General features: G+C 68.4%; 9 protein-coding genes across 9 annotated transcripts; 5 read left to right on the plus strand and 4 right to left on the minus strand.

Moving 5' to 3' along the window:
- Positions 1-677: 677 nt before the first annotated feature.
- CHLNCDRAFT_141344 (hypothetical protein) lies at positions 678-8,334 on the plus strand (the record flags this gene model as incomplete). Its single annotated transcript, XM_005843178.1, has 22 exons — positions 678-752; positions 973-1,233; positions 1,535-1,723; positions 2,043-2,111; positions 2,436-2,525; positions 2,776-2,862; positions 3,090-3,278; positions 3,537-3,659; positions 3,828-3,925; positions 4,042-4,096; positions 4,289-4,363; positions 4,562-4,697; positions 4,819-4,910; positions 5,090-5,209; positions 5,459-5,593; positions 5,769-5,834; positions 6,049-6,174; positions 6,473-6,633; positions 6,748-6,868; positions 7,258-7,344; positions 7,559-7,666; positions 7,873-8,334. The coding sequence occupies 22 exons, from the start codon at positions 678-680 to the stop codon at positions 8,332-8,334; spliced, it is 2,925 nt and encodes a 974-aa protein (XP_005843240.1).
- Positions 8,335-8,583: 249 nt separating this feature from the next.
- CHLNCDRAFT_141345 (hypothetical protein) lies at positions 8,584-9,996 on the minus strand (the record flags this gene model as incomplete). The annotated part of the gene is made up of 4 exons (XM_005843226.1): positions 8,584-9,003; positions 9,214-9,636; positions 9,744-9,858; positions 9,992-9,996. The coding sequence occupies 4 exons, from the start codon at positions 9,994-9,996 to the stop codon at positions 8,584-8,586; spliced, it is 963 nt and encodes a 320-aa protein (XP_005843288.1).
- A 282-nt stretch (positions 9,997-10,278) lies between these two features.
- On the minus strand, positions 10,279-12,914 carry CHLNCDRAFT_141346 (hypothetical protein; the record flags this gene model as incomplete). Its single annotated transcript, XM_005843227.1, has 7 exons — positions 10,279-10,381; positions 10,599-10,666; positions 10,920-11,024; positions 11,444-11,770; positions 11,944-12,147; positions 12,389-12,599; positions 12,742-12,914. The coding sequence occupies 7 exons, from the start codon at positions 12,912-12,914 to the stop codon at positions 10,279-10,281; spliced, it is 1,191 nt and encodes a 396-aa protein (XP_005843289.1).
- A 480-nt stretch (positions 12,915-13,394) lies between these two features.
- On the plus strand, positions 13,395-14,330 carry CHLNCDRAFT_141347 (hypothetical protein; the record flags this gene model as incomplete). Its single annotated transcript, XM_005843179.1, has 4 exons — positions 13,395-13,432; positions 13,740-13,966; positions 14,101-14,169; positions 14,281-14,330. The coding sequence occupies 4 exons, from the start codon at positions 13,395-13,397 to the stop codon at positions 14,328-14,330; spliced, it is 384 nt and encodes a 127-aa protein (XP_005843241.1).
- Positions 14,331-14,716: 386 nt separating this feature from the next.
- On the plus strand, positions 14,717-16,621 carry CHLNCDRAFT_141348 (hypothetical protein; the record flags this gene model as incomplete). The annotated part of the gene is made up of 6 exons (XM_005843180.1): positions 14,717-14,822; positions 14,927-15,000; positions 15,112-15,228; positions 15,415-15,615; positions 15,784-16,068; positions 16,247-16,621. The coding sequence occupies 6 exons, from the start codon at positions 14,717-14,719 to the stop codon at positions 16,619-16,621; spliced, it is 1,158 nt and encodes a 385-aa protein (XP_005843242.1).
- Positions 16,622-16,867: 246 nt separating this feature from the next.
- On the plus strand, positions 16,868-17,521 carry CHLNCDRAFT_141349 (hypothetical protein; the record flags this gene model as incomplete). The annotated part of the gene is made up of 3 exons (XM_005843181.1): positions 16,868-16,995; positions 17,095-17,250; positions 17,425-17,521. The coding sequence occupies 3 exons, from the start codon at positions 16,868-16,870 to the stop codon at positions 17,519-17,521; spliced, it is 381 nt and encodes a 126-aa protein (XP_005843243.1).
- A 181-nt stretch (positions 17,522-17,702) lies between these two features.
- CHLNCDRAFT_141350 (hypothetical protein) lies at positions 17,703-20,315 on the minus strand (the record flags this gene model as incomplete). Its single annotated transcript, XM_005843228.1, has 8 exons — positions 17,703-17,971; positions 18,193-18,326; positions 18,466-18,881; positions 19,150-19,214; positions 19,395-19,455; positions 19,641-19,741; positions 19,902-19,997; positions 20,195-20,315. 8 exons carry the CDS (start codon positions 20,313-20,315, stop codon positions 17,703-17,705), a joined length of 1,263 nt encoding a protein of 420 aa, XP_005843290.1.
- A 498-nt stretch (positions 20,316-20,813) lies between these two features.
- CHLNCDRAFT_141351 (hypothetical protein) lies at positions 20,814-21,835 on the plus strand (the record flags this gene model as incomplete). The annotated part of the gene is made up of 2 exons (XM_005843182.1): positions 20,814-21,116; positions 21,308-21,835. The coding sequence occupies 2 exons, from the start codon at positions 20,814-20,816 to the stop codon at positions 21,833-21,835; spliced, it is 831 nt and encodes a 276-aa protein (XP_005843244.1).
- Positions 21,836-22,658: 823 nt separating this feature from the next.
- Positions 22,659-24,635, minus strand: CHLNCDRAFT_141352 (hypothetical protein; the record flags this gene model as incomplete). Its single annotated transcript, XM_005843229.1, has 6 exons — positions 22,659-22,829; positions 23,108-23,203; positions 23,309-23,593; positions 23,856-23,940; positions 24,206-24,355; positions 24,577-24,635. 6 exons carry the CDS (start codon positions 24,633-24,635, stop codon positions 22,659-22,661), a joined length of 846 nt encoding a protein of 281 aa, XP_005843291.1.
- Between the last annotated feature and the right edge of the window lie 393 nt (positions 24,636-25,028).

The raw sequence follows: 25,028 nt of genomic DNA on the forward strand, positions 1-25,028 counted from the left end.
CAGGGGGCTAGACCGCCTGGCGACCTGCCGGCAGCGCCAACCACGCTGCACTGCACAGGGTGCGGCTGGTCCGAGCGGCGGCACCGCCACTGGCTCCACCCTATCAACCGGCCCAGCCCAGCAGCTCACCTCCTCAGGGAACAGGTCCAGCTCAGCATCAGTGTCATAGTCGCTGTCAGTGCCTGCCCCCTCCCAACCCAGCTGCTCGGCAGGCTGTGGCACCCAGTCGCCGGGCCCCTGGCCTGCCGCCGCCACCGCCCGACCCCGCGACCGCCGCCGCTGCCGAGGGCAGCTGCCGCCAGCTGCCGCACATCTGCTGCTCGCGACGGCTGTGTGTAGCCTATGGCTGCAGCGGAAGACCAGTTCTGGGCAGCGGGGCAGCGACAAAGAGTGCAAACAGCGGACCATCCACCCGTGCGGCCTCTCAGGCAACGTCGCGGCTCTCTTGTTCAGCTCTGTGATCGGGTCGGTATGCGCCGACCATCCCACATCCCCGTTTTCGAGCCTGTGTGGGACAAACTGTACTGCCCGGCACTTTTCGTGTTCATTCCGGCCTTGGAGCCTGAACCGGTCAATTGGGAGCAGTGAACTAGGCAGCCGGTGTTGCAGCAAGCCAAGCCCGCAACTTGGCTCCGTTGACCTCCGACAGCCCGCCCCAGGAGCGGGGGCTGCGCAGAATGGCAGACGACGCGGACCCCAAGAAGGAGCAGGAGGGAAAGGCTTACGACACCATCGAGCGCGACTTCCAAGAGGTGCGGGTCGGGTCGGGCGGGTGGCGGCGCCACCCGCCGCTGGCCAGTCTCCAGGCAGTCACTGGCAAACTGGTTTGGGATGACCCAGCCTCGCCTTGAGCCTGGCCTACAACAGCGGCCCCCGGGGGCGTGCATTGCCAGCCACGCCCGCCGCCGCCGGCACTGCTGCTCGCACGCGCCGCCACACCCCGGGCTTGCTCCTCGTCCCCGCCGCCGCCAGGTGCTGCGAGAGCTGGCGGGGGATGCGGCCCTGGACCGCTTCCGCGCCGAGTACGAGAAGGTGTTTCGGGCGCTGAAGAAGTCTCATGACAACGAGAAGCGGCTGATCAAGAAGTGCCGGGAGCTGAATGCTGAGATCGTGACGGGAGCAGCCAAGGTGCAGGCCGCCCTGAAGCTGTCAGACGACGACCAGGCCACCATCGGGGCCCTGAAGAAGGAGATAGAGAACTCATGGCGCATGGTGGACAGCAGCCACGAGAAGGTGGGCAGCCCGTACCGCTGCAGCGGGGACCCAGGCAGGCGGGGGGGGCCTTGCGATGGCAGCACGGGTAGCGTGCAGGGCGGCATGTGCAGCAGCGTGGTGGTGGCGCAAGGTGCTGGCTGGATGTGGCCGTCGCCGGCGGCTGGGTGTCGTCTGTGCTGCGCCACCCAAAGCCCGGCCAGCAGCCTTGGCTGCCGCTGGCCGCCGCCGCTCACCTGCCGCTCGGCATGCCCCATTGCCTCACGGCGCCTCCTGCTGCACTGCGGCGCCTGTGCCTGCTCCTGTGTCCGGTGCCCCGCAGGAGCTCAAGGCCAAGGAGCAGGTAGCCTCCCTGAAGCTGGAGATTAGCGGGCTCACCAAGCTGCTGGAGCAGGGTGCGGCGGTGGGGCTGGCTGAGGAGGCAGACCTTGAGGAGCTCATCCGGCTCAAGGAGGAGGCAGCCGCGGAGCGGGACGCGCAGGTGGAGCAGATTGTGGCACTCCGGGGGGAGGTGAGCGAGGGCATGGCGAGCTGGGGGGCTCTAGCTTGCAAGGGGCTGGCCATGGGTGGCGGCTGTGGCTGTGGCTGTGGCTGGCAGCTGCGGCTGGCGGCTGTTGGGGACGCGCGGCGGCGGCGGCGGCAGTAGGGGAGGCGCCGGCTTGGCTGCAGCTGGGGTGGTTGGGGAGGGCAGATGGCGGCTTGCGGGAAGGGTGTCGGGTGGTGTGTGTGCATGTCCGATATGCGCCAGAGGACAGTGGGCGGGGGGCATGGCGGCACACCTGATTGACTATTGACCCTCTGGCCGCGCCTGCCGCCGCTGCTGGCGGCAGGTGATGGAGTTTGCTGAGCGCATGCGGACGGCTGAGCATGAGAAGGCACACCTGGAGGCGGAGATACAGGTGGGAGGGAGGGAAGGAGGGAGGGAGGGCGAGGGAGGGAGGGAGAGAAAGAAGAGGAGGGAGGAAGGAGGGAGGCAGGGAAGGAAGGAGGAAGGCAGGTAGGGAGGGAAGAGGGCTGCAGGCAAGGAGTGGGCAGGCGGGCACCGCATGGCAAGCAGCGCTGGGCTTGCATCTGCGAGGGCTCACGGGAGGGAGGAGGGAGGGCATCATGCCCTGGCTTTACCGGGAGCGGGTGGTGCGCCGGACGCGCAGCTGGGAGGCAGCGGGATGGTTCAAGATTGACAGAGCCGCGCTCACCCTTCGCCCACCCACCCCTGCCTGCAGGCCCTGCGCGACCAGTCTGCACAGCGGCGGGCGGAGGCGGACAAGGAGATCAAGCGGCGGGAGCGGCTGGAGCGGGAGATGAAGGACCTGGTGGGTGGTGTGGTGTGGTGTGGTGTGGTGTGGTGTGGTGTGTGTGTGTCTGTGTGGAGTGGAGTGGCAGCCAGCCAACCAGTTTGTGGTTGGATGGCTGGTGAGTGGCAGGCTTTGGCAGTGTGTGGAGGCAGTGGCACAGTGCGGCAAGCATGCTGGGTATAGCAAACCTCCTCCACGCCTCACTGCCCCCACCCTGCCGCTCCCCGCTTCCTACCTGCTCCTTGCTGCCGTGCCCCGCCCACTGCAGCGCGCGTCGCTGGAGGCGCGGCAGCAGGATATCCGAGACAAGCAGCTGGCGGTGCAGCAGAGCGGGGAGTATGTGGAGAAGCTCAAGGTGGGGTGGGCAGGGGTGGCAGGAGTGGCAGGGGTGGGGAGAAGGAGGGGTTCAGGGAAACGGAAGGGGCGGGGTGACAGCTTGAGCGCCTGAGCAGAAATGCGGGGGCTTCAACGATGGCAGCCCCTGTGCATGTGCTGTGCCTCGTGACAAGCACCCGCCCTACCTGCGCCTGCTATCATCCTGCGCCTGCTACCACCCGTCTCCCTCGCCCCCCCGCCGTGCAGGCGCTGCTGCGCGAGAGCCAGCTGGCCGGGGAGCGGCTGCAGAAGGAGTACAACGCTCTGGCGGAGAAGGCTGCCCGCCTGCACCACACGCTGGAGGAGCACATCCACAGCAACACGCAGCTGCTGGCGGACAACAGCCAGCGCCAGGTGGAGATCAAGCAGAAGGAGGACGAGATTCGGGCGCTGAGGGTGAGGCGGCGGCCTGCTTCGGCGGGGTTGGGGGTGGTGACGGGTTGTGCGTGGCTGTGCGTGGTGGCGGGCAGGAGAGCGGGGAGCATTCGCTCAGCAGACGGCCCTGCTGCTGGGCGGCAGCCATCCTGTGTGGGCAGGCATGTGGGCACCTGGGAGGAGGAAGAAGGGCCAGCGTTCCACCTCCCAGCGTTGTCTCTACAGCGCTGAGAGAGTCGCTGCCTGCGTGGCGGGCGGTCTGCTGGGCTGCTGCTGCAGGAGGAGGGCGTGAAGGCTGCCAAGGGAAGGGAGCAGATGGCGGCCAAGCTGCTGCAGCTGGAGAAGCAGCGGGGGGACGTGGAAGTCATGCGGGACGAGCTCAAGGCGAGGCAGGGCAGATGGGTTGCACTTTAAATGGGTTGCTAGCAGCAAGGCTCTGTCTCTGCCGCCGTTTGCTGGTGCTGCCGCACCCCGTCGCCGGTGGTATCACTACTATTGCTGCTGCTGCCCTGCCGCCGCCACCCCCAACTGCGGCTGCCGCGGATGTCATCTGAATGGGATGCGCTGCAGGCGGAGGCTGAAGGGCTGGAGCGGGAGCTGGAGCTGGCCCGCAAGCAGATTGACATCGAGCGGCGGAAGCAGGAGGAGATGGTGAAGGAGCGGGAGCGGTGGGTGCTGGGCAGCTTCCAGGAAGCTTCACATAGTGCTGAGGGGCTCCAGCCAGCAGTTGGGTGGGCACTGGCAGGCAACTGGGCCTGAGGCATGCCCGAGCCCCCTGCCGCAGGCTGCACAAGGCCCGGGCCAACGCCGAGACTGCCACCTCCAAGCATGCCGACCTCGTCAAGGCGGGGGCCTGCCTCCTGCTGAGCGCATGCACAGCTTCTCATGCCTTGCCTGGCCCGTACCTGCATCTCTTCCGGGAGTTTCTGGTTCATCCGCCTCTCCTTCCACAAGGCCTCGCCACTCTCCTCCTCGCCCCGCTTCCTCTGCCTTATTTTTCTTTCTTCTTTCTTTCCTGGTTCCCCTGCCAGGTGGCGGACGCCATGCGGCGCAACCTGGAGCAGGAGATGCAGGGGTACAGCGCGGAGCTGGGCAAGCAGGAGGCGGTGGGTGGGGCTGCAGAGGCGTGGGCCGCCGCGGGCGGCGGGGGTGCCTCCTCGGCTTCCGTGACGCCTCCTGGGAAACAGCACGTCCTCTGGGCAGTGCCTTTGCTGTTGTCCAACCAGCAGTGCTCCCGTGCCCTGCACTGTTGCCCGAACTTGTGCTGCTGCCCTGACTGCTGCCACGATGCGCCCCCCTGGCAGGTGATCCGCGGCCTGGAGCGGGAGAAGGACCGGTTTGCGGCGGAGGCGGCGGGGGTGCAGGCCAAGCACGCGGCGGCGGTGGAGGAGGTGGCGCTGCGGGACGCCGCCATCGCAGACCTGCAGCGCAAGATCGCGGGTGGGGCTGGGCGGGCAATCAGGCTGATGTGCAGGCTCGCAGTCCCAGGCTGTTGGGTCCGGCCGTGGTGGTGGCTGAGCTGACTGCCGTGCTCGGGCCCCGCTGCCTGCCCGCCGTGCAGAGGGCGAGGCCCGCCTGCGGCAGCAGCAGGAGCTTTACGAGGCGGTACGCAGCGAGCGAAACAACTACAGCCGGGGGCTGGTGGAGGTGCAGGTGTGTGTGTGGGTGGGGCGTGCAGGGGAGAGGTGCCGGCGGGGCTCCCATCTGTGAAAGTGGGGCAGGAGGAGCTGCTGGGGCGGCAGGTGGTGCTGGTTTCCCTGAACAGCCCTGCTGCTTCTCTCGCCTGCCTCCCACCCGGTGGCGGCATGCCATGGCCCCCTGCTGCCCCGCAGGACGAGATTGGCGAGCTGCGGCGGCGCCTGGCCATCAGCGCGCACCAGATCGACCAGCTGAAGCTGGAGGTTGCAGAGCGGGACGCCGCGCTGCAGAAGGAGACGTACGATCACGGCAAGGTGGGCGGCGTGCCAGTGGCTGCGTGTGTTTGGGTGCTGGGGTGGTGGTGGTGTGTGTTGAGCTAAGGGTTTCACGCAAAGCAGCGTGGGTGTGTGGTGTGGGTGTGTCTGTGTCCTTGCTACTACTGCCCCGTAGAAGCCTCCTCTCCCCCCCTTCTCCCGCCTCCTGCCCCCTGCCCCCTGCCCCCTGCCCTCCACTCCCTCCCCGCTCAAGCACACCCTCCCTGGTTCCTTCCCATCTCCGTACAGGCCGAGAAGGACTGCGATGCCCTGCGCGCCGAGCTCAACCGTGTGGCGGCGCAGGTGGCGGAGTCGGAGGGCGCGGCGGCGGCGCAGCGGGCCGAGGTCAAGCAGCTGCAGGGGGCCATCGCCGAGGCGGACCAGGTGGGAGAGAGGGTGGGAGGGTGCGGCTTTGGGGAAGGTGGGATGGCGAACAGTGTGGCTGATCGAGGTGCGCTGTCGCCAGACAGGCCGGCAACGCGCCCGCCTGCCTGCCTGCCTGCCCTCGCATCCACCACCCAGCCGCAACCGCTGCACGCCGGCCGGCCCCGTCCTGCAGGCGCGGCTGAGGCTGAAGAAGGAGTATGATCTTGTGGTTGGGGAGCGGGATGTGCTGGGCACGCAGGTGGGAGCAGTCGCCTGGTGTCGGTTGTGCAGCCGGCAGGAAGCAGCAGCAGGGCAGGTTGCCTGGTGCTGGCAGCAGCTGCCTGCGCCTGCCGCCGGGACCGCCAGCCGCGCTGGGGCGTGCCGCCGTCTGCACGCACCACCCGCACCCGCCATCCGTACTGACTGTAACCCTGCCCGGCACCCGCTGGCGCCGTGTCGTGCCCTGCCTGCAGCTGGTGCGGCGCAACGAGGAGCTGCGCCTGCTGTATGAGAAGATCAAGATCCAGCAGTCCAGCCTGCACCGCGGGCAGGCGCAGTACCGGGACCGCCTGAACGAGATCCGCGTGCTGAAGATAAAGGTTGGCGATTGTGTGTCGGGGGGTGTGGGGGTGTGGTTATGGTTGTGGTTGTGTGTGGGGTGTGGGTGTGTGGAGAGATAGAGAGATGGGCAGTGAGTGGTGGAGACGCTGCGTGGCTGGTGGGGTGAGCGTGGCCTGCTTCTGGCCGTGCTTTCCTCGAGGCCTCGCCTGCCCCTCCCCAGATCCAGCCTGGCCGCTCAGCATCTGACATCCAACCCGCGCTGCATGGACACATCCGCACCTCACCCCACCGTCCACGCCCCTCCCCACCTCGCTCCCGCCCATGCCCCGGCCGCAGGTGGCGGGCCTGCAGCGCGAGCTGTCTGCGCTGAAGTCCAGCGTGACCAACGCCGAGGTGCTGCGCCGCGAGGTGCACCACCTCAACCGCGAGCTGCTGGCGGAGCGCAGCAAGGTCAAGGCGCTAGGGGAGGAGCTGGAGAGCCCGCTCAACGTGCACAGGTGCGGCGGCAGGACCAACGACGGCGCAGCGTGCACCAGAGGAGATGTGTGTTGGCGCAGTGTGTCGGCGCAGCACGCAAGGGTTTCCACCACCTCCCCCCTACAAAACCACAGGTGGCGCAAGCTGGAGGGCGCCGACCCTGGGGCCTACGAGATGGTGCTCAAGGTGCAGGCGCTGCAGCGGCGGCTGATCGCCAAGACGGAGGAGGTGGTGGAGAAGGACCTGCTGATACAGGTGTGTGTGGGTAGCTACACTGGGGTTGGCATGGAGTGGCAGTGGAGGAGGCGGTGGAGAGGGGCCTCCTGATATAGGTGTGGTGGGTGGAGGGTGGAACTGGGGTGGCAGTGGCAGCGCCAAGGCGGCAGCGTACGCTTTCAGGGCGGCGGGGTGGCGGGGCGGCACTGGGGTGCCAGTGGCAGCGCCGGGGCGGCGGCGCACGCTTCTGGGGCAGCAGGTGGCAGCCAGGGTCGGGGCAGCTTGCTCACCACCTCCCTCGCCTTTCAGCCAGCGCTTGTGCATCCATCCCACGCAAAGATGTACACAGGCTTCCATTGATTCCACTGATGTGCCGCCTGTTGCCAGTGACTCACCAGGCCATTACCACTCCACCACCGGTCCTGCAGGACAAGGAGCGGCTGTACCTGGAGCTGAAGTCGATCCTGGCACGGCAGCCGGGGCCGGAAGCCGCCGAGCAGCTGAACCTGTACCAGGTGGGGCCTCGGCCATGGGCCGCAGCACATGTACACAGCAGCGGCTGCACAGCACCCCATCGCATGTGTACTGCTGGCAGATGCTCTGTACCCCCTCACCTGCTGCCAGCCGCCAGCAGCAGGCATCTGAAGGTCCTTCTGCCCCTCCTGCTGGGCATTGCCTGCGGTACTGCCGCCAACACCCTGCCCCTGCCGCGTACCGCCCCGCCTGCAGGCCAGCCTGCGGGAGAAGAGCAAGCAGATGAAGGGGCTGGCCTCGGAGCTCAACATGTACCAAGCGCAGGCACGCTGCCCCTCCTGCTGTGGGGGTGGCGGTGCTGGGGTGGCGATGCTGGAGTTGCCGTGGCGGCACTGCAGCGGTACCCGCAGGAGCGGTACCGGGCATGAGCTCCCCGCTAGTGGGGTGCATCTCACCCGCCGTCCCATCGACTGGGATGCTAGACTGCCGGGCCGATGCATGCTCCCCTCCCCTGCCCTGCTTTCCCCCTACTTCCCCGCCGCGCATTCCTCCCCGTGCCCCCCAAGCAGGTCCAGGAATACAAGTACGAGATAGAGCGGCTGCAGCGGGAGATGGGGGAGGTGAAGCGCCGCTACTTCGAGCAGAAGCGTGGCCTGGCGCAGGGAGGCGCCCAGGTGGCGGCGGGGGTGGCAGGCGGGGAGCAGCAGCAGCAGCAGTTGCAGCAGCAGGGCAGGGGCAGCGGGGCCGCCAGCCTGCTGAGCTCAGGGGCGGTCACGCCGACGGCGGCTGCAGCGGCGGGAGGCCTGGCGCCGCTGGCAGCCGCTGCCGTGGCGGCGGCGCCGGGTTCACCAGCGGGCAAGGTGGCAGCGGCGGCAGCAGCAGTGGCAGTGGACGGGGCAGAGCGCATAGATCGCATCGCCGCGGTGCGGCCTGCGCAGGGCCGCATGTCGCCGGCGGTGGCGCAGGCGGCGGCGCTGAAGGCGTCGCCGGCGGCGGGCAGCGTGCTCAGCGTGTCGGTGACGGCGGCATGAGAGGCGGGGCTTCCTCCAGGCAGCTGATGGGAGCGGCTGCGCTAGGCCTTGCCAGCGCCAATTTACAGCATTGTGGATCTGCCCCAGAGCACAGTGTAATCAAGACTGGAAAAGGCAAGGAGAAGCAGAGTGTGTTTAGAAAAGCACAGGTACAGATGAGGATTGCAAAGAAGCAGCTTAAAGCAACTCGGAACAATCAGACCACAACGATTTTGCAGCTGAAAAGTGGCAGCCACATCAACACCAGGCTCAGGGGTGGTAGATGGTGACGGCCTTGCCGCGGGGCTTGCCGCACTTTTTGCGGCACACCGGGCACCGCCGGCGCGCCTCCTCCTTCTTGGCGCAGCCCGCACACAGCGCCAGGTGGCCGCACGGCAGCAGCGCCACCGTGCGCGGCGCATCCAGGCACACCACACACTCGCCCCCGGCCGCTTCCGCCTCAGCAGGCTGCTTGCGCTTCAGCAGCTGGCGGACGGCCGCTGCCGTCGCCTTTAGCAGCTGCTCTGTGCTGCCGTCGCTGCTGCTGCCTGCGCCGTCTGCTGCAGCGGTGTGCTCCCCAGGTGCCAGCAGCTGAAGCAGCTCGCCGCATGCTGCTACATCCGCGCGCTCCAGCACCAGAAGCCAGGGAGGAGCGCCTGCCTTGTCGCAAGCGCTGGTGCAGACCCCCGCCTCCAGCAGAGCGTGGGCAGCTGCTGTGGCCGCCCCCGTCGCGATGTTCTTTGCTGCCCAGTGCAGCGGCTCCCGGCCGTTTTCATCTTTGGCCCACACCTCTGCGTCTGCTGCCACCAGCGCCTAGATTGCTGCCGCTGCTGCCGGAGCATCAAAATTGCGCGCCGCCCAGTGCAACAGCTCAGCGCCGCTGTTGCTCTTCGCCCGAACGTCTGCGCCAGCCTTCAGCAGCGTCTGCACCGCCGCTGTCGCTGCCTCAGCGTTGGTATTCTTTGCTGCCCAGTGTAGCGGCTCCGCGCCCGATTTCGTCTCTTTGCCTGTCAGGTCTGCACCAGCTGCCACCAGCGCCTGCACCGCCGCTGCCGCAGCTGCCGCATGTGGGTTCTTTGCCGCCCAGTGCAGCGGCTCAGCACCGCCCTTGGCCTTGGCGCACACATCCGCACCCTCTGCCACCAGCGCCGCAATCACGGCGCCCACCGCTGCCGGGTCTGGGTTATAAAAGGCGACCAGGTGCAGGGCGGTGCACCCGTCAGCATCCTTCTCGTTGACGTCTGCTCCCTCAGCCAAGCAGGCATACAGCGCTTTGAGGCAGACAAGCCGCCCAGGCCTCTGTACCGCCACGTGCAGCGTCTCCTGCAGAAGGCACGCACGGACTCGGGTTTAAGAACGGGGCGGGGCGGGGGCGGGGGCAGCGGCGGGGGCGGGGGCAGCGGCGGGGGGCGGAATGCAACTGGCCCCACCTTCGCTTCAGCGAGTTGCTTCTGGGGTGCAGCCTGCGTCACCGCCTGTGCAGTCTTCACCGGCTGAGGAACAGAGGGCCCGGCACCGCCATCGCGGGAGCCCTCCCGAGCAGCGCTGCCAGAGGACAGAGACGGGGCCATATCGAGAGGGCGGGAGGGAGAGGAGAGGCGTTCTGGCGCTGAGAGGGAGACCTGAGCGGGTCATGAGGGTTCCCTCCCTGGCGCCTGCCACCCGTGCCGTCACCCACGACATCTGTGACTGACCTGACCCCTCGCCCAGTCCTTTTATCCGTTGCCATTCTCTCATTACCATACATGAAATTCGCCGAGTCTCCCATCTGGAGGAGAAGCAGGCAGCGAGGGCAGAGCTGTGCTCTGCCGCCGGCGCCTGCCGTTCCCAGGCTATCAGACCCCACTAATTGCAGGCCTGATGCCATCGCAGCACGCAAGGGAGGGAGGAGGCGGAAGTGGGCATCTGGTGAGCTTCGCCGATCCCTTCCGACGCAAGCGGGCGCAAGCACCGCATGCCCGCCGCTCAGCCGCCGTCAACAGTCACCGCCGCGTGGCTGAGCGAAGCCTGGCTGCCCGGCTTGCGGCTCTGCCGAAGCCGCCTCAGCGCCGCGGCCTCGCTCAGCGCCCTGCGCCGGGCGGGACGGCAGCGGGCAGCGGGTGCGGCAGGCAGGGAAGGCGGCGCGTCAGCGCAATCCCCCCTCTGCACTAGTGCTGCTTGCCGGCAGCGCGAGGCGCACCGCACTAGCCGCCGCTCCGCAGTGCCGTTCCCTCCTGCTGTGGAGCCCGTGCCCATGCCGTTTACGTCTCACCCACTCAGAAGCACCCACCCACCCACCCACCCACCTCTCAGTGTCCCGCACGGTGCTGTCCATCATCTCATCCATGGGCAGCAGCGGGAAGGGATTCTCCATCTGTGTAGAGGGCGGCAGGCAGGCAGGCAGGCAGGGTGGGTGGGTGGGTGCACAGGTGCACGGCTGCAGGGCGGCGGGAGGGCAGCCCGGCCGCCTTGCTGGCAACTCCCCAGGGCAGCAGCCGCGGCCGGGGGCACCCACCCGCTGCGGCTGTGTGTGTGTGCGCGCACGGGTGCTGTTGGTGCTCCCAAGCATGCTGCCAGCGCTCCGAGCGCAGCCTACAACGGTGGTGCTGCCAGCTGCCAGCCCCCACCTGCGTGGCGATCTCGTCCACAGACAGCAGCAGCAGAGCCACGAAGAACATGGCCCCAAGGGCAAACCAGCTCTCGGTGGTCCAGACGCCGAAGGGGATCAGCATCTGCAGGGGCGGGCAGGGCAGGGGCAGGGTGGGGTGGGGTGCATGTGACAGAGAGTACGTGTGCATAATCATGTGTGTGGGAGGGAGAGAGGGGGAGGCGTGCGGTGCGGGGTCAGGTGCCGAGCGTGTGCGAGGGAGGGAGGAGGCGGGCAGGGAAGCCGTGGCTGCCTCGCGGCGTGCTGCGCGGCGCGCGGGTGCCCGCGGCGGCAGGCGGCGGCGGAGGAGGTGGGCGGGCACGCCCCGGCCAGCCCGCCGCCCTGAGCTCAGACAGCATGTCAGTCGGGCAGCGCAGGCATGCCAGCAGCGCAGGTGGGCCACGGTGCCAGCAGCGCAGGCGTGCCAGCAGCGCGGCAGGGTGCCAGCTGCCAGGCCGGGCCAGCAGCGCAGCGGCAGCCGTAGCGGCAGCCCGCGCCGCCCACCAGCCAGATGAGCACGAAGCCGGTTGAGATGAGGGCGAGGCCCGCCGGCATGGCCTGGAAGCGCAGGCGCACGCAGTTGCCCGCGTCCGCCCACCCCTTGCCGATAGTCTGCTCCATGGCCGCCGTCAGCTCCACCGCCAGCCCCGCCTCTCGCACCAGCAGGCGCAGCTGGCTGGCCACCATCTGGCGGCCCTTGCGGGAGGCAGAGTAGAGGGCCAGCTCGCCGTCGCACAGCAGGGCCGCCGCCGCCGGGCGCAGCTCCTTGTCGCCCTGCACCACCTGCAGCACGCTGTAGTGCCACACCACCGCCCAGCGCCGGATGTCGGCCTGCGAGCGGAGGGCCAGCGGGGAGGCCAGCGGAGCACGGCATGCGGTGTCAGTCCGGGCGGGGCAGGAGGCGGTACTGGCCGGGACCTTGGGCCGGAGAACCCCAAACGCAACAGGTCCACCGCTGCCATGACAGGCGCCGCAAGTTGAAGTGCAGCAGCACCGCCCAGCACCCAGCGCCGCGCCTGCAGGTCTTCGTCGTCGACCCAGGCGGCCGCCTGCTGCGTCAGCGCGGTGGCTGCGTTGCCCACCCCGGCGAAGCCGCAGCGCGCCACCCACCATCGGTCATACGTGCGCCCCACCCGCAGGCTCAGCAGCAGTGCCATGGCAAAGGAAGCCAGGCGGAAGGTATCGTACATGATATCGTTGCGGTCCAGCTGCAGGCGACGAGGGGGTGGGCACAGGGGTTGCTGCCCGCTGTCGTGCCAGCCTGGGGAGTGCGGGCCTGGTGCCGCTGCTCGCGGCCCGCGCAGCCGTGCGGCGCGGCTGGGTGCATGGCTCCCAAACCCCCCTGCCAACGAGTGGCGGCCCCGCCGCTCCACCGCCAGCACCAGCACAAGGCGTGGCGGTCGGCATGCAGGTGCGCAGAGCAGGCGAGCCTGTGCGGCCGGCAGTCACCTCTGGCAGGCCCCAGCCCAGAGTGGTGCGGCAGTACTCGTAGACTGCCATCCCCGCCGAGACCAGCATGACCAGTGCCAGCGGGAGCCTGAGGTTCCAGATAAAGTGGCTGGGTGGCCCCACATAGCAAAACATGGCGTCAAAGAAGCGGCGGTCGCCCTGCAGGCGGCGCCAGTCGCCGGGGCGCGTCTTGCAGGTGGTGACGTCGATCCTGCGCCGCGGGGCGGGTGGGCAAGGAGGCTGAACAAGGCGCCGCTCACATTCGTGGGCGGCAGCAATGCGGGACAAGGCTTCTGAACAAAGGCGTGGTGGGCAGCAGCGGAGTGCCAGTGGCGGCGGCTGCCCCTTCGGACTGGGCGGCGGCGGCGGCGGCGGCGGCGGGCCAGGCAGGCAGGCTGGCTGTTTGGCTGGCTCGCCTCGAGTAGAAGATGCGCTCCCAAAGGAGGAGCGGGAAGAGGAGGAAGGCCCTCCAGCCGCTGGCTTTGGCCGCTCGGTCGCCCCACAGGGGGCTGTGGCCGACGCGCATCCTGCCTGAATGTATTAGTGGTGGTTGCCTCTCTAATTGAATGAATGAATGAGGGGGCGAGACTATCCAGCTGACCAGCCTGGGCTCAGCCTGACGGTTTGCGCTCCCATACCACTGGTGATACCAGCAGGAGGGAAGGTAGGTCGACCAGATGCTGGAAGGGCGCGCCCAGCAATGGGACGCGGCGCTACAGATGCAGTGACCTGCGCAGGCGGCGGCATCAGAAATGGGCATCTGTGCGGTCGCCGCCATGCATGCTGCTGCAGCTGAATGCGCCTCGCATTGTCCACACTACTGCATGCCCACAGCGATATCTGGGATTCCCACTATGGAAGGCAAGCTCGATTGCAGTATGTGCTGCCCAGTGCGGCATTGCGCTGCGCCCCTCTGCCGCCGGCGCCGGCGCCCAGGCTAGGCGATGAATGCCATCGCACGCGCCCAATGCCATCGGGGCACCATTTGCGGTGGTGGCCATCCAGGATGAAGCGAGGGAGGGAGGAGTCCGAACTGGACATCTGGTGAGCTTCGCCATTTCGAATGGTTGGCGAAGCCTTTCCCGGTTTCTCACGCGACCCTACAGCCTTGCATACACAAGTTGGTGGAAGCGGCGGCATTGATGGCGACACCTGCCGCGAGGCCGCCCCACCCCCGCCGCGCTCCCGCCGCGCCATGCCGCTGTCGCCGCCCGCCGCCTCGCGCGCCTTGTTTTGCATCCGCCCTGAAGCCTGAGCTGGGATTCCCACCCCCCCGCCACGCTTTCCTACCCACAGGGCTACAGGGACCGCCGTCGCCGGCCCCGGCGCCCTCCCGCCCCACACCGCCCAGGCTGGCCGACCATCCTGTGATGGTGATGGACGATGCTGTGGCCTTCCTTGCCAAGGCGCGGGCACGGTACCGCGACCGCCCGCAGGTGTACCGGCGCTTTCTGGACGCGATGCAGCGGTACGGAGGCGGGGCCCTGGATGTGGCGGCGCTGCGGGCGGCCGTGCAGGCGCTGTTTGCCGGGCACCCAGCCCTGCTCAAGGACTTTGACGCCTTTGTGCCGCGGGTGGGTGGCGGCTGGTGGTGCTGTGTGCATGTGTGTGTGTGTGTGGTGTGTGTGACAAGTCGACGCCGGCAGTATGGTGTGCGTCGGCGCCAGGCTGGAACCCGGCGTCAGCTCTCGCATGCACTCCCCCGCCTGCAGCGAGCGCTGGGGATGCTTGGGCCGCCCACGCAGCAGCTGGATTGGGGACAGCCACTGCCGCCGACGCCGGTGAGGCGGGGAGCTGCGCGTGCACTTGGCCTGGAAGGGTGCTGGGCTCTGGCTGGGGGCATGCCTGCAGGCGGTGATGTCGCCCGCTCCCACTGCCCCGCCTGCCTGCAGCGGTAGCTGCCGTCTGGATGGCTCAGGCTGTGGCAGGCGGCCAGCCGTGATCACATCATGATGCAGCCCCCGTGCCCTAGTTGTATGTTGCTGGCCCCCGCCTGCTCCCGCTGTTGTTCTTCTTCTGCTTCTGGTGATATTTGAGACACCCTCCTTTATCCCTGGCTTTTCCTGCTCTGTTCTCGTTCAATTAATTCTCTATTTTTTCACTGCCTGTTTTTGCAATGTGCTTTGTACCTTTAACCCCATGCGCCATGCCCGTGCATGCACTCCGGGTAGCGCCGCCGCGGGTGGCGCCGCGACATCACCCTCGCCGCCACGTCGCAGGTACTTTGCCATGCTCCCCCCAATGGATACCGCGACGGACGGCGTTCTACACAAGGCTCTGAATCAAACTCATAGGGTCCGAAACAGGGGCTACCCGGCCCAGAGCGGCATGGCGCGGCTGTATCACGAGATGCTGGTGTCGGCGGAGCTCCTGCTGCTGCTGCCGTTTGTTGCCACCTTAGCAACCGCGTCAAACGGCAGGGCGCTGCTGTCAAGTAAGGGTTCCGGTTCTGGGAGCTACAAACCTGACCAGATGTCAGGGCCCGGCGGCCTTGCACGCCTGCTGCTCACTCTCCTCTTGTGCCATGCGCGCTTGCAGGTCCTGAGGGTGCACCAAAGGTGCAGACGGAGGCCGAGCGCCTGCCGTCCGCTCATGCCAGCGGCTCCCGCTCGGTGCCGCTCTGCCCGGCACCGAGGCGGCCTCTCGAATGCCGTGCGCTCGCTCCCTTGCCCATTGCTGCCTGTCCCTCACCCTTTTCTCTAACCCTGTACCTCCCCTTGCAGTCGGGTGCAAAACCTTGCTATTTCGATTTGCAATGCTCCCAATGCAACTCAGACGCGACGAGGTGCTTGGAGTGCTGGGACGGGTTCCATGTGGCGGCCGACGGCAAGTGCACGCCGGTGAGCTCTGCCAGTGCTGAGCCGATGCCGACATCCCTGCCCCAGCTCAATGCCAGCCCCTTCACTCTCTGGGCTCAGCTCAACGATACTGGCGCTGGCCTGGTGGCTGCCCGCCCGCCCTGCCCCATCGGTGCCTGCTGCTCAGCCATGCTCACCCCCGTCCATCCGTTCCATCCCCCGCCGCAGAGCAACGGCTGCGCCGACCCGCGCTGCATGGAGTGCACCCCGAGCGAGGACCAGTGCAAGAGCTGCAGGGACGCCTTTGAGATGCTGCGCACCATTGTACCGCATTGGTCGTCGTTTGACCAGCGGTACCCCAGCGGCATGCAGCAGCTGCTCAACTCCTCCTTCCCCCTCTACCTCGGGGAGGACGGCTGGTGCCACGAGGTGGGCGCTGCGGGCGGGAGCGGCGCATGGACCTGCCACGACGTGGCACCCAAGAGTCTCATGCAACCGCCTTTCACTGTTGCTTGATTATATGCTTACAGCTTGATTGTGGGACCAGCCACTCCTGCCCCAATCACACGGTGCCGCCGACGTGCCACCTGCGTGCAGTGCACCGCGCACCCGCTGTCGACAGGATGCGGCGCCTGTGACGCCACCGGCCAGCGCTGCACTGGCTGCCTGAAGGCCGGCAAAATCGAGCCCGAGGGTGCTGACATGTTGGTGATAGCCTACTCAGGAGCCTACCATGCTGTGCCGGTGGACGGCAGCTGCATTTACTGCGGGGAGAACTGCCAGAGCTGCGGGCCGGATGGCGTGTGCACAGAGTGCGCCAACTGGCATGGCGACGGCTGGTATGAGCCCTTCGGCCTCGCCGCCAACAAGACGTGCCTGCCGGTGAGCGGGCCGGCAGGGAGAAGGGCGGCAGCGGGTGCAAGCTGCAACACCTGGCTGTCTCTGCCGTCGTCACTGTCTGTGTCACACGCACACACGCACACACTTGCTGTGGCGCCGCCTGGCAGGGCGACTCCTCCTGCTGAGCCTGCAGCCTGCTGTTGCGCCGCCTTGCCTGCAGTGTGTCGACCCATACTGCTCCGACTGCGGCAAGGATCACCGCCAGTGCTCCGAGTGCTACAGCGACATCTGGGCTGGCTGGGGCAAGAACCAGAGCGGGCTGTGCGCCCCGTGCGCCGCCGACAACTGCATCGCCTGCGACAGCGATTACCGGAACTGCACCTACTGCAGTACAACCTATGAAGTGGTGGGCGAGGACGACTTTGTGATCTGCACCGACATAGACACGGCCCTGGGCCGCAGCCCCGCCGGGGGCAGGGCGGGGCAGGGCGGGCCCTCCCCCGCCCCCTCCCCGGCCTCCAGCATGCCCTGGGATGCTCCCGAGAGCCTGGTGCAGGGCGCCCCGGAGCCGCAGCAGGGAGCGCTTTGGGAGTGACTTGACGTGCATGTAAAATGCAAGCTGTTAGGGGACGCCGGGCTGGGCGGCGGCCTGCTGCGCCGCGCTGAGGAGCTCGCCATCATGAGTTGACGCACTCCCGATCCCCTGCCATGTTCCAGTGATCTCTCTGCTGCTTCCTTCATACAAGCGCAATTGCAGCCGCTTTTGAGCACCTGCAGTCCACTTCTCGCACCGCACGCAGGCATCGCGGCTCCCAGCAGCGGTGTCACATCCCACAGCAGCATGCAGGCGCCGCCCGTGCCCGGCGCGCCCCAGGGGGCGCCCATCGGAGGGCGGGCCTCTGAGGCACTGGGCGATCAGCTGTACGTGCCCCAAAACATCAAGAACAACTACGACGTCATGAACTTCAAGTGAGGGCCGCACAGGCTGGCGCCGCCCGCGCCGCGCGCTCCCTGCCGCCGCTGCTCTCCGGCCTGCCGCTCACCGCCGCCGTTGTCGCCCGCCCGCAGCAAAATCTTCGCCTCGCTGCTGGCGGGCGTGTTTGCGGGCATCTCGGGGATCACGGGCTACAAGGGATTCATTGTCTACCTGCTGGCACACGCCATCATGGCCGGCCTGCTGCTTCTCAAGGCCTCGCCGCACCCCCGCCGCTTCTTCCCGTCGCCGTGAGCTCCTGCGTGCGCTGCAGGCCTGTGCTGGTGCATGTGCTGCTGCTGCCTGCCTCGCGTGCCCGGATGGCCTGTGCGCGAAGAGGTCTCGCATTGATAGACGTATCGCCTTCAGAGTGGCATGCCTCTCGCCCGCTCACCCGCTTGCCCGGCCGTCGCCCCTGCCTGCAGCACCACGCTGGCGTTCAGCGGCATCCTGTCGCAAACAGAGATGCTGACGTTCATCCTGTTTTGGACGTTAGCAAACAACGTGGTGCATCTCTTTTGACGGCTGTCCCTCTGTTCCCTGCTCGTTGCCGCCCTTGCCAGCTGCCGCCAGCCAGGCTGGTCCTTTGCTTTCCCTTTAATGCTTCCTTCTTTGCACAAGAACTGTACTGTAACACTCTGTCCAGCATGTACAAGGCGCCACGTGGTGCCGCATGGCGCCGCGCAGGCAGCGCCCCGCCGCCTCACTCCTCCTTCTTGTCCGCCGCGGCCTTGGCGGCCCCGGCCGCCGCTCCGCTGCCGCTGGCCCCCACGCTGCCGCTGCCGCTGGCCCCCGCGCCCTGCCGCCGCGGCTGCAGCTCCAGCGCCGCCAGCGTGTGCTGCTTGGCGGCCTCCTGGCGCGCCCCCTTCTCCCGCTCCTCCAGCCTCAGGAACTTGTCTGAGTGTACTTCCCTGGCGGCAACCTGCACCAGGTATGCGGGCAGCCCGCCGCACAGCCGGAACTCCCGGGCGTCTGCAGAGAAGAGGGCAAGAGGGGGCGGGCAGGCGCCAGGGCAAGGGCGCTTCGGCGGGCGGCACATGGGGAGGGTGCAAAAGGGTGGGCAGAGCCATGCACGCATCATGAACCAAACAGTAGGAGGCCAGCTGCCAGCTGGGCGCCACGCCATCGAGCCCAGCCAGCAGCAGCGCAAGCGGGCAGCACGGGCGGCCGCTGCAGCGCCGGCGCCGCCGCACCCGGCGGCAGGTTGAGGCGCTGCAGCAGCGGCTGCCCGCGCTCGTCCAGCGGCGGCAGCACCGCGGCGCTCAGCTGCCCGCCGTACACGCAACCGGTGTCCAGCCCGGTGGCGGCGGGGCACAGCTGCAGGCGCCTGCGGGGCGCAGCGGGGGTGGCCGGGGCAGAAGAGTGGGAGCACTGGCGAGAACTGCCACGTCAGCACAGCTGGCGGCCGAGATCAATATTTAACAAGAATCCAGCCAACCCCAGGGCACCACGCTCAACCAACTCACCGCTTGGCGTCGTGGCCGAAGAAGACGTGCTGCGGGCCGCGCCACACCTCGGCCCAGGCCCGCCCTAGCGGGTTGGGCACCTCCCTCCCCACCAGCTGCAGCTCGGCAGGCAGGCGGGAGCCTGCCGCCTCCGGCTCCGCCCCGTCGCTGCCGCTCCTGCTGCGACTGCTGCCGCCCTCGTCGGCGGCGGCCAGCTGCGCCAGCGCCTGGCCGGCCGCCCGCCAATCAAAGGAGCTGAGCGGCAGGGTGGCCACGTCGGCGCCGGCGGCCAGGGCGTCTGCCGCTGCGTCTGCCGGCGCGGCCTCCACCGCAGGCACCACATCCCGCATCTTCTCCATCTCCAGCATGCCTTGCTGCTCCAGGGGCACCCCCGGCACCAGCCCGGCGTGAACCACAATCACGCCGTACGCTGGCAGCTGCAGAAAAAGGAGAAGGGAACGCGAGCAGGTGGCTGGTTGGGTGGCTGGTGGGTGGGTGGGAGAGGGTGTCCCGGCCAGCGCTTGGCAGGCAGGCGGGCACGCAGGCCGATGCACACAGGGAAAGCCCAGATGCAGGCCGCCCGCCAAAGGCGGGGTGAGGCCCGCCAAAGGTGGGGTGACGCAGGCAGGCCGGCAGCCGAGGCGCCTGAATGGTGTAGGGCAGCTTGCAGAGGTAGGCAGCCAGCCGCTCATCCAGCCCCGCCACCCAGCCCTGCTTCTTGGGCTTGGGGATGTCTTTGCCGTCCAGCCAGCAGCGGAAGGCCTCGTACGCTGCGTGCAGCACGCAGCACGCGGCGGAATGTGGGCGGGAGGCGCAGAGGCGCGGCGGCCGCAGCAGCAGGCATGCAACTGGGCGGGCAGCTGCGGTGGCAGGCAGGCAGGCACAAGAGGCGGGTGCATGCGTGCGGGCAAACCAGAAAACATAAAAAACAAAAACAAGCAGGCCCGCACCGGAGTCATCGTGGTTGCCCCGCACAGCCAGGCAGTCGCTCTCCATGGCCAGCTTGATCACCTGCCGGGCCAGCGGTCAGTGCCGGCGTGCTTTCCAGCAGTCCCAGCAGCCCGGCTGCAGCCTGTGCTCAGCCCTCCTCCTCCTCCCTCGCGGCGCACACCACAGACTGCAGCAGCGCCACTGCCGGCCCTGCGGCCCTAGTTACCATACGTAACAGCAACGCCTCTCTCTGCCTGCCTGCCCACCTTTTCAGAGTCGGGCCCCTTGTTCACGAGGTCCCCCACGCTGACCAGCAGGTCTACCCCTTTCCGGTACCGCACCTTGTCCAGCAGTGCCTGAAGCTCCTCTGCACAACACAGGGGGGCAGGGCCGCGGGTCCGGGCCGCGCTGGGGAGGCAAGCAGGGAGGCGGCGGCGGGCCTCCGCTTGGGCACCCTTAACGACGGAAGAGGGAAAGCCGTACGGCAGTGTTGTCGGCAGCACAGCGGGCCAGCAGGGGCCTCTCACCGGGGCAGCCGTGGATGTCGCCGACGACGATGATGCGGCGCCACATGGTCGCAGACGGCGGCAGCACCACATGTAGCTCCTTAGGGGCGGGATTGCCTGCACGCAGCAGGGAGCAGCGGCAGCGGCAGCGGCAGCGCCGCAGTTGCCAGAAGTGGCATTGATGTAGCCTGCGCCTGGCATCTGCTGCGGTGCCAGCCACCGCAACGCATAGAGCGGAGAATGCATTCCAGCCGTGCAGAGCACGTGACTGCGGCGCTGCAGTCACGTGACTGCGGTGCTGCAGCGGTCCCCACCGTGTGGCGTGCGAGGGCGCCGCACTTGGCGCTCGCGCAGGGCTGCCAGCGCTCGGTGGCCCAGCAGCACCGCGCCGCCAGCCACGATGAGGCCTATGCTCAGCCGCTCGTGCAGGCTCATTGCTGGGGCGGCACTCGAGGCTGGGGCGAGTGGCCGGGCGGCGGACCGGCAGGAACCGACGGTGGTGAAGCGCCGAGAGGCTAGCGCTGCTGGTGTTGCTGTCGCGCCTGCTGCGAGCGGCCAAGATTAATCGAGGTGGTGGACGCCGGCCACGGCCTGCAGGCGCCGCGGTGCGCCCCGCCCTAGTCTCGGAGTGATGAGCTAGGTCGGAGCAAAGGGCGCTTTGCAATGTTCCGATGATCTTTGGTGGGCCGTTGATGCTCGTGCAGAGATTCAGGTGGGGCTGGGAAGCCCACTTCATGGGGTCTTGCCAACTCGGCCGCACAAAAAAACGTGTCAAGAGAATTGGAATCCCTAGGGCGCTGCTTCATTCAGAGCTAACCTCCGCCAACACCACCCAGTAGCGCAGGTCAAGGGTCCTGTTGCCGCCAACAGTTGTGACTCAACCGGGCGAATAACCAAGCTCTGCGGCTCACTGCCAGCTCCCGGGCAGCAACCATGCTATCTTCACTGTCGCGGCAGCTCGGCCTGCGCGCCAGGGCGGCCGCAGCAGCGGGAGGCGGCGGCGGCTGGGCGGCGCTGGCTGCGGCGGGCGCGCTCCACACCAGCGCGGCGCTGGCGGCCAGCCTACAGGTCAAGATCCCGGCCCTGGGAGAGAGCATATCGGACGGCACGGTGGCGACCGTGCTGAAGCAGGCCGGAGAACAGGTGGAGGAGGATGAAGCCATCCTTCAGATCGAGACGGACAAAGTGACGGTGGATGTGCGGGCGCCGCGGGCAGGAGTGATCGAGGCCATCCTGGTGAGGAGCGGGGTGGGGTGGGAGGTGGGCGCAGGAAGGCATCAGGGGTTGGAGGCTGGGGGCTTTGCCACGGGCTGCGGCAGGGGGCTTGCTTGGAGGGCATGCAGCATGCTGCATGTTCAGGCCCGCCGTGGCTTGTGCCTCCCCTGCTGATTTCACATGCATGCATGCATGCGCCGCTGCCGACGCAGGTGAAGCCGGATGAGAATGTGGAGGTGGGGCACGTGGTGGCGACTATTAGCGACAGCCTGGAGGCGGCTGCGCAACCCGCCGCCGCCGCCGCGCCGCCGCCCGAGCCCGCCGCGCCGCCGCCCAAGCAGCCGAAGCAGAAGCGCGGCGCCAAGGCGGCCGCAGCACCCGCGCCCGCGGCCCCGCCCGCGCCGGCCGCGGCGGCAGCCCCGCCCGCCGCCTCCCACCGCACGCCAGCGATTAGCTTCCCACCGCGCCGCACCCCCAGCGGCGAGCTCATCAGCGCGCTGCCCAAGTCTGAAGCGGCGCAGCTGCTGGCGGGCCTGCTGGCCGGCGGCGGCGACACGGCGCCGCTGCCTCCGCCGCTGGTACCGGAGCAGTACAAGCACATGATTGCGGTGCCGATCGTGGGTGGGTCCATGCCCATCCTGCGAGGCCCGCCGGTACCGGCGGGGCCGCCCGGCCCCGCCCGCCGTACCATCAGCGATCGAGAGATGGAAGCCATCATGCTCGGGGGCGCAGACCCCTAGGAGAGCTAGCGCTGGGGGCGTCAACACACCCCTGAGTGTGCTGCCCCCACAGGGGAAACCTCCTTCTCTCTGGCTCTCCCCGCGGGGCCCCACCCGCGCCGCTCTCTCTCTATTGTGCCTGCCTCACCAGCAAAGCCTGCGTGGCTTGCGGGGCGCCCACATCCTCGCCGCTGCTCCCTCCCTCTAGCCCTTTTGCCCTGTTGAGTGCCTCCCGTTGCTGCGCCGTCCTGTCCCGCCACCCACACTGTCTGTGTTGCTGTGCGCGCTTGTGTGCGCTGCACTTCTTTCCAGGCCCCATCCGTGCCCTGTGTGCGGCAGCAGCAGCTGCGGCCCGCCCTCCACGGTTGGCCGCTGCCTGCCTCCCCAACCATCCGTCCGAGCGAACCCTCCTTTCTGCCCTCTTCAGCCTCCACCCTCCAGCACGCCTCGCCTCCTGCCTCTCCTGCTTCACAGCCCACCCCATGCCTGGCAGGTGACGCCGCCACTGCGCCAACCTGGTGCGGGCTGGTGAACAACAATGCATCACTTAGTATGCCCCCCCGCTTCAGGCTGCACGCGCTGCTGCTAGTTTGTACACTTGCCCATGATAAACAGACATATAAAATGACCAGGCACTGCATGGGAAGGACAAGATAGGCAAGGATGTGGGGGGCACGGGTTGCACCGCTGGCTATCTAGCTGCGGCAGGCTCAGGTACCGCCTTCCAAGTGCAGCAGTACAGCAGTATCGGTATTGGCATGGTGGCAGGGCGCCGGCGCTGTCAGGCCCGGCGCTGTGCCGCGCATCCACCCGCCTGCAGCTGAAGGCCGCGCGTCAGCTGGGATCAGCCGCCCTTGAGGAAGGCCCGGCACAGGCGCTGCAGCTGCGCGGCCTGCTCGCCCACCGCCAGCTTGGCCATGCTTTCCTCCATGCGCGCCACGTCAGCGGCGCCCATTTTCTCCAGGCGCGGCTGCGCCAGCAGGCGCACCACCTCCCCATCAAACTCTGGGTGGCCCTGGGGAGGGAGAGAGGGAGGAGGGGGCGGGAAGGTGCAGGAGGGTTGGTGGTGTGTTGGCGGTGAGGCGTGCGGTGGAGGGCAGGGCAGGCAGGTGGCGGGAGATGCGCGCGCCGATGGCAGCCCCCCCCACCGCCTGCCTGCGGCTGCTCAAGCAGCTCACGCGCTGCCCTAGCCTGCGCCTGGCACCTGCGCCTAGCACACACAGGGCGCCGGCAAGTGCAGCATGCTGCGACCGCGCACGCAGCTGGCGCCACCTGCGCGCCATGCCTGCCCACCTGTATGCACAGCACGTGGCTGCCCACCGCAAACATCTCCACGGGGCACCGCTCAGAGGAGGCCAGCAGGGTAGCGCCCTGCGGGACCTCCAGCACCTGCAGGCAGGCAGAACAGGGCAGGCAGGTGGGGCAGACGGGTTGACGGCCGTTGCTCCGCGGCTTTGACCAGGGATGTTTAAACGTCCACCAGCAAATCGACACACCGCGCCACAGCCAGCGGCGCTGCCGGCGCGTCCGCGTCTGTCTCAGCAGCGGCATCATGCGGTGCATCATGCGGTACAGCGGGCGTCTCGCCTGGTCCTGGTGGAACTCGTGCAGGCACAACCGGTCTGGCAGCAGTCCCGCCCAGCCCGCGCCGCGCTCCTGCAGCGCGCGCCGCGCGCCGGACGCCGCCGCCACCTCCCGCGCCCCCACCTCCCAGCAGCCGGCGCGCCCCACGCGCGCCCCAAGCTCCACGCCCACCAGCTGGTGCCCGAAGCAGACGCCCTGCTCCCAGCGCAGCCCACGCGCGGCGGGATCAGGCGGCGGCAGCAGCGGCGGGGTCAGAAGCGGGAGCGGCATCGGTATCAGGAGGGGCCGGCCATGGGTGGCTCGCCAAGCAGTGATGTGTGCCGGCCTGCCACAGGGCCAGCAGCAGCCGCGCAAGGCCGCCGCCGCAGCCGCCGTCGCGGCAGCCGCAAGCCGCCAAAGCAAGCCATCTGCGGGCGCGGGGCAGGGAGGCGGCCCCGCCCCCCAGCGCCGCACTCACCAGCACTTGTTTGCGCTGGTCCATGGCCGCCCGCACCGTGCGCCGCAGGTCTCGCAGCCAGTCCTCGTCGCCAAAGGCGTCCGCCCTGTGCGGGGAGGGCAGCAGCCGGCAGGGCGCTGGCCATCAGAACGAGGGAGGGCGGCAGGGATGCTGGCTGGTGCACATGCGAGGCGATGGGATGGGCAGGGGCAGGTGCAGGGCCAGGTGGAGCCTGGCATGCCCCAGATCATTTTTGGAGCAACCGGCAGCGGCACAGTTGCCCGGCGGACGTCCAGGCAGCACCATCGCAGCCGCCGCGAAGCTGCGAAGCCGCGCCGCCACCTGCCCCCGCCCTCCGCCCCCCGGCTCACACGCTGCCGGTGATGACGACGCCGCTGAGCGCGTCCAGCTCCTGCTCGCTGGGCAGCTGGCCCTGGAAGGCAAAGAAGAGCTGCCACTCCTCCTCCTGCCGCCCCTCGTCCCGCAGCAGGTCAAGGAACATCTGCTCAAAGGTGCCCTTCCTGCTAGACAACACAGCGCAAGGGTGTGTTTTGGATTGATTGTGCTGCGCTGAAGGTACGGGGCTCGCCACGCTGCACGGCAACACCAGCGGGCGGCGCAGGCGGCAACACGTTTAGGCGGCAGGCGCAGAGCGAAGCGGGGTGCGGCCGCGAGGCGCATGCCGCCACGCGACCCCGCTCCGCTGCCTGCGCCGCTGCCGCTGCGCCGCTGCCAGGCTCACCGGTCTATCACAGCCTGGTCTGGCTCGCCAGCCACAAGGATTGCAAACTTCCTGGCCATGCTGCTAGGAGCAGCAAGCTGTTGCTGGTCAACTTGGCCAAGGTCGGAAGGCAGTCGGCAGGCGGGCGGCAGTCCAGTCAGCCGCTGCCCCGCCTCGCAACTGGCGCTGTGCCTGGCCCCGAGACGGTGCCGCTGGTGGGAGTGGCGAGCGAGGAAGCCCCTGCAAAGCAGGGGGAGCCACACAGGAGCTGTACCGACCCGTCAGCGAGCCGGGCTGGGGCGGCGGCAGCAGCGGCAGCCCGGTTGGCCGCCATCCCCTGTGCAGCCTATGACGGCATGATATCGCTCACCTTTGCCTCAGCAGCTCTTCGCCTGCGCGGGAGCCTCCCGAGCCGTTTCCTGGACTTGGCGGGTTCGGGTTTGGCGTGTAGGGCTTGGGGTTCGATGCGTCCC

This window comes from Chlorella variabilis, assembly GCF_000147415.1.
Source record: "Chlorella variabilis unplaced genomic scaffold CHLNCscaffold_33, whole genome shotgun sequence".
Classification (NCBI taxonomy): domain Eukaryota; kingdom Viridiplantae; phylum Chlorophyta; class Trebouxiophyceae; order Chlorellales; family Chlorellaceae; genus Chlorella; species Chlorella variabilis.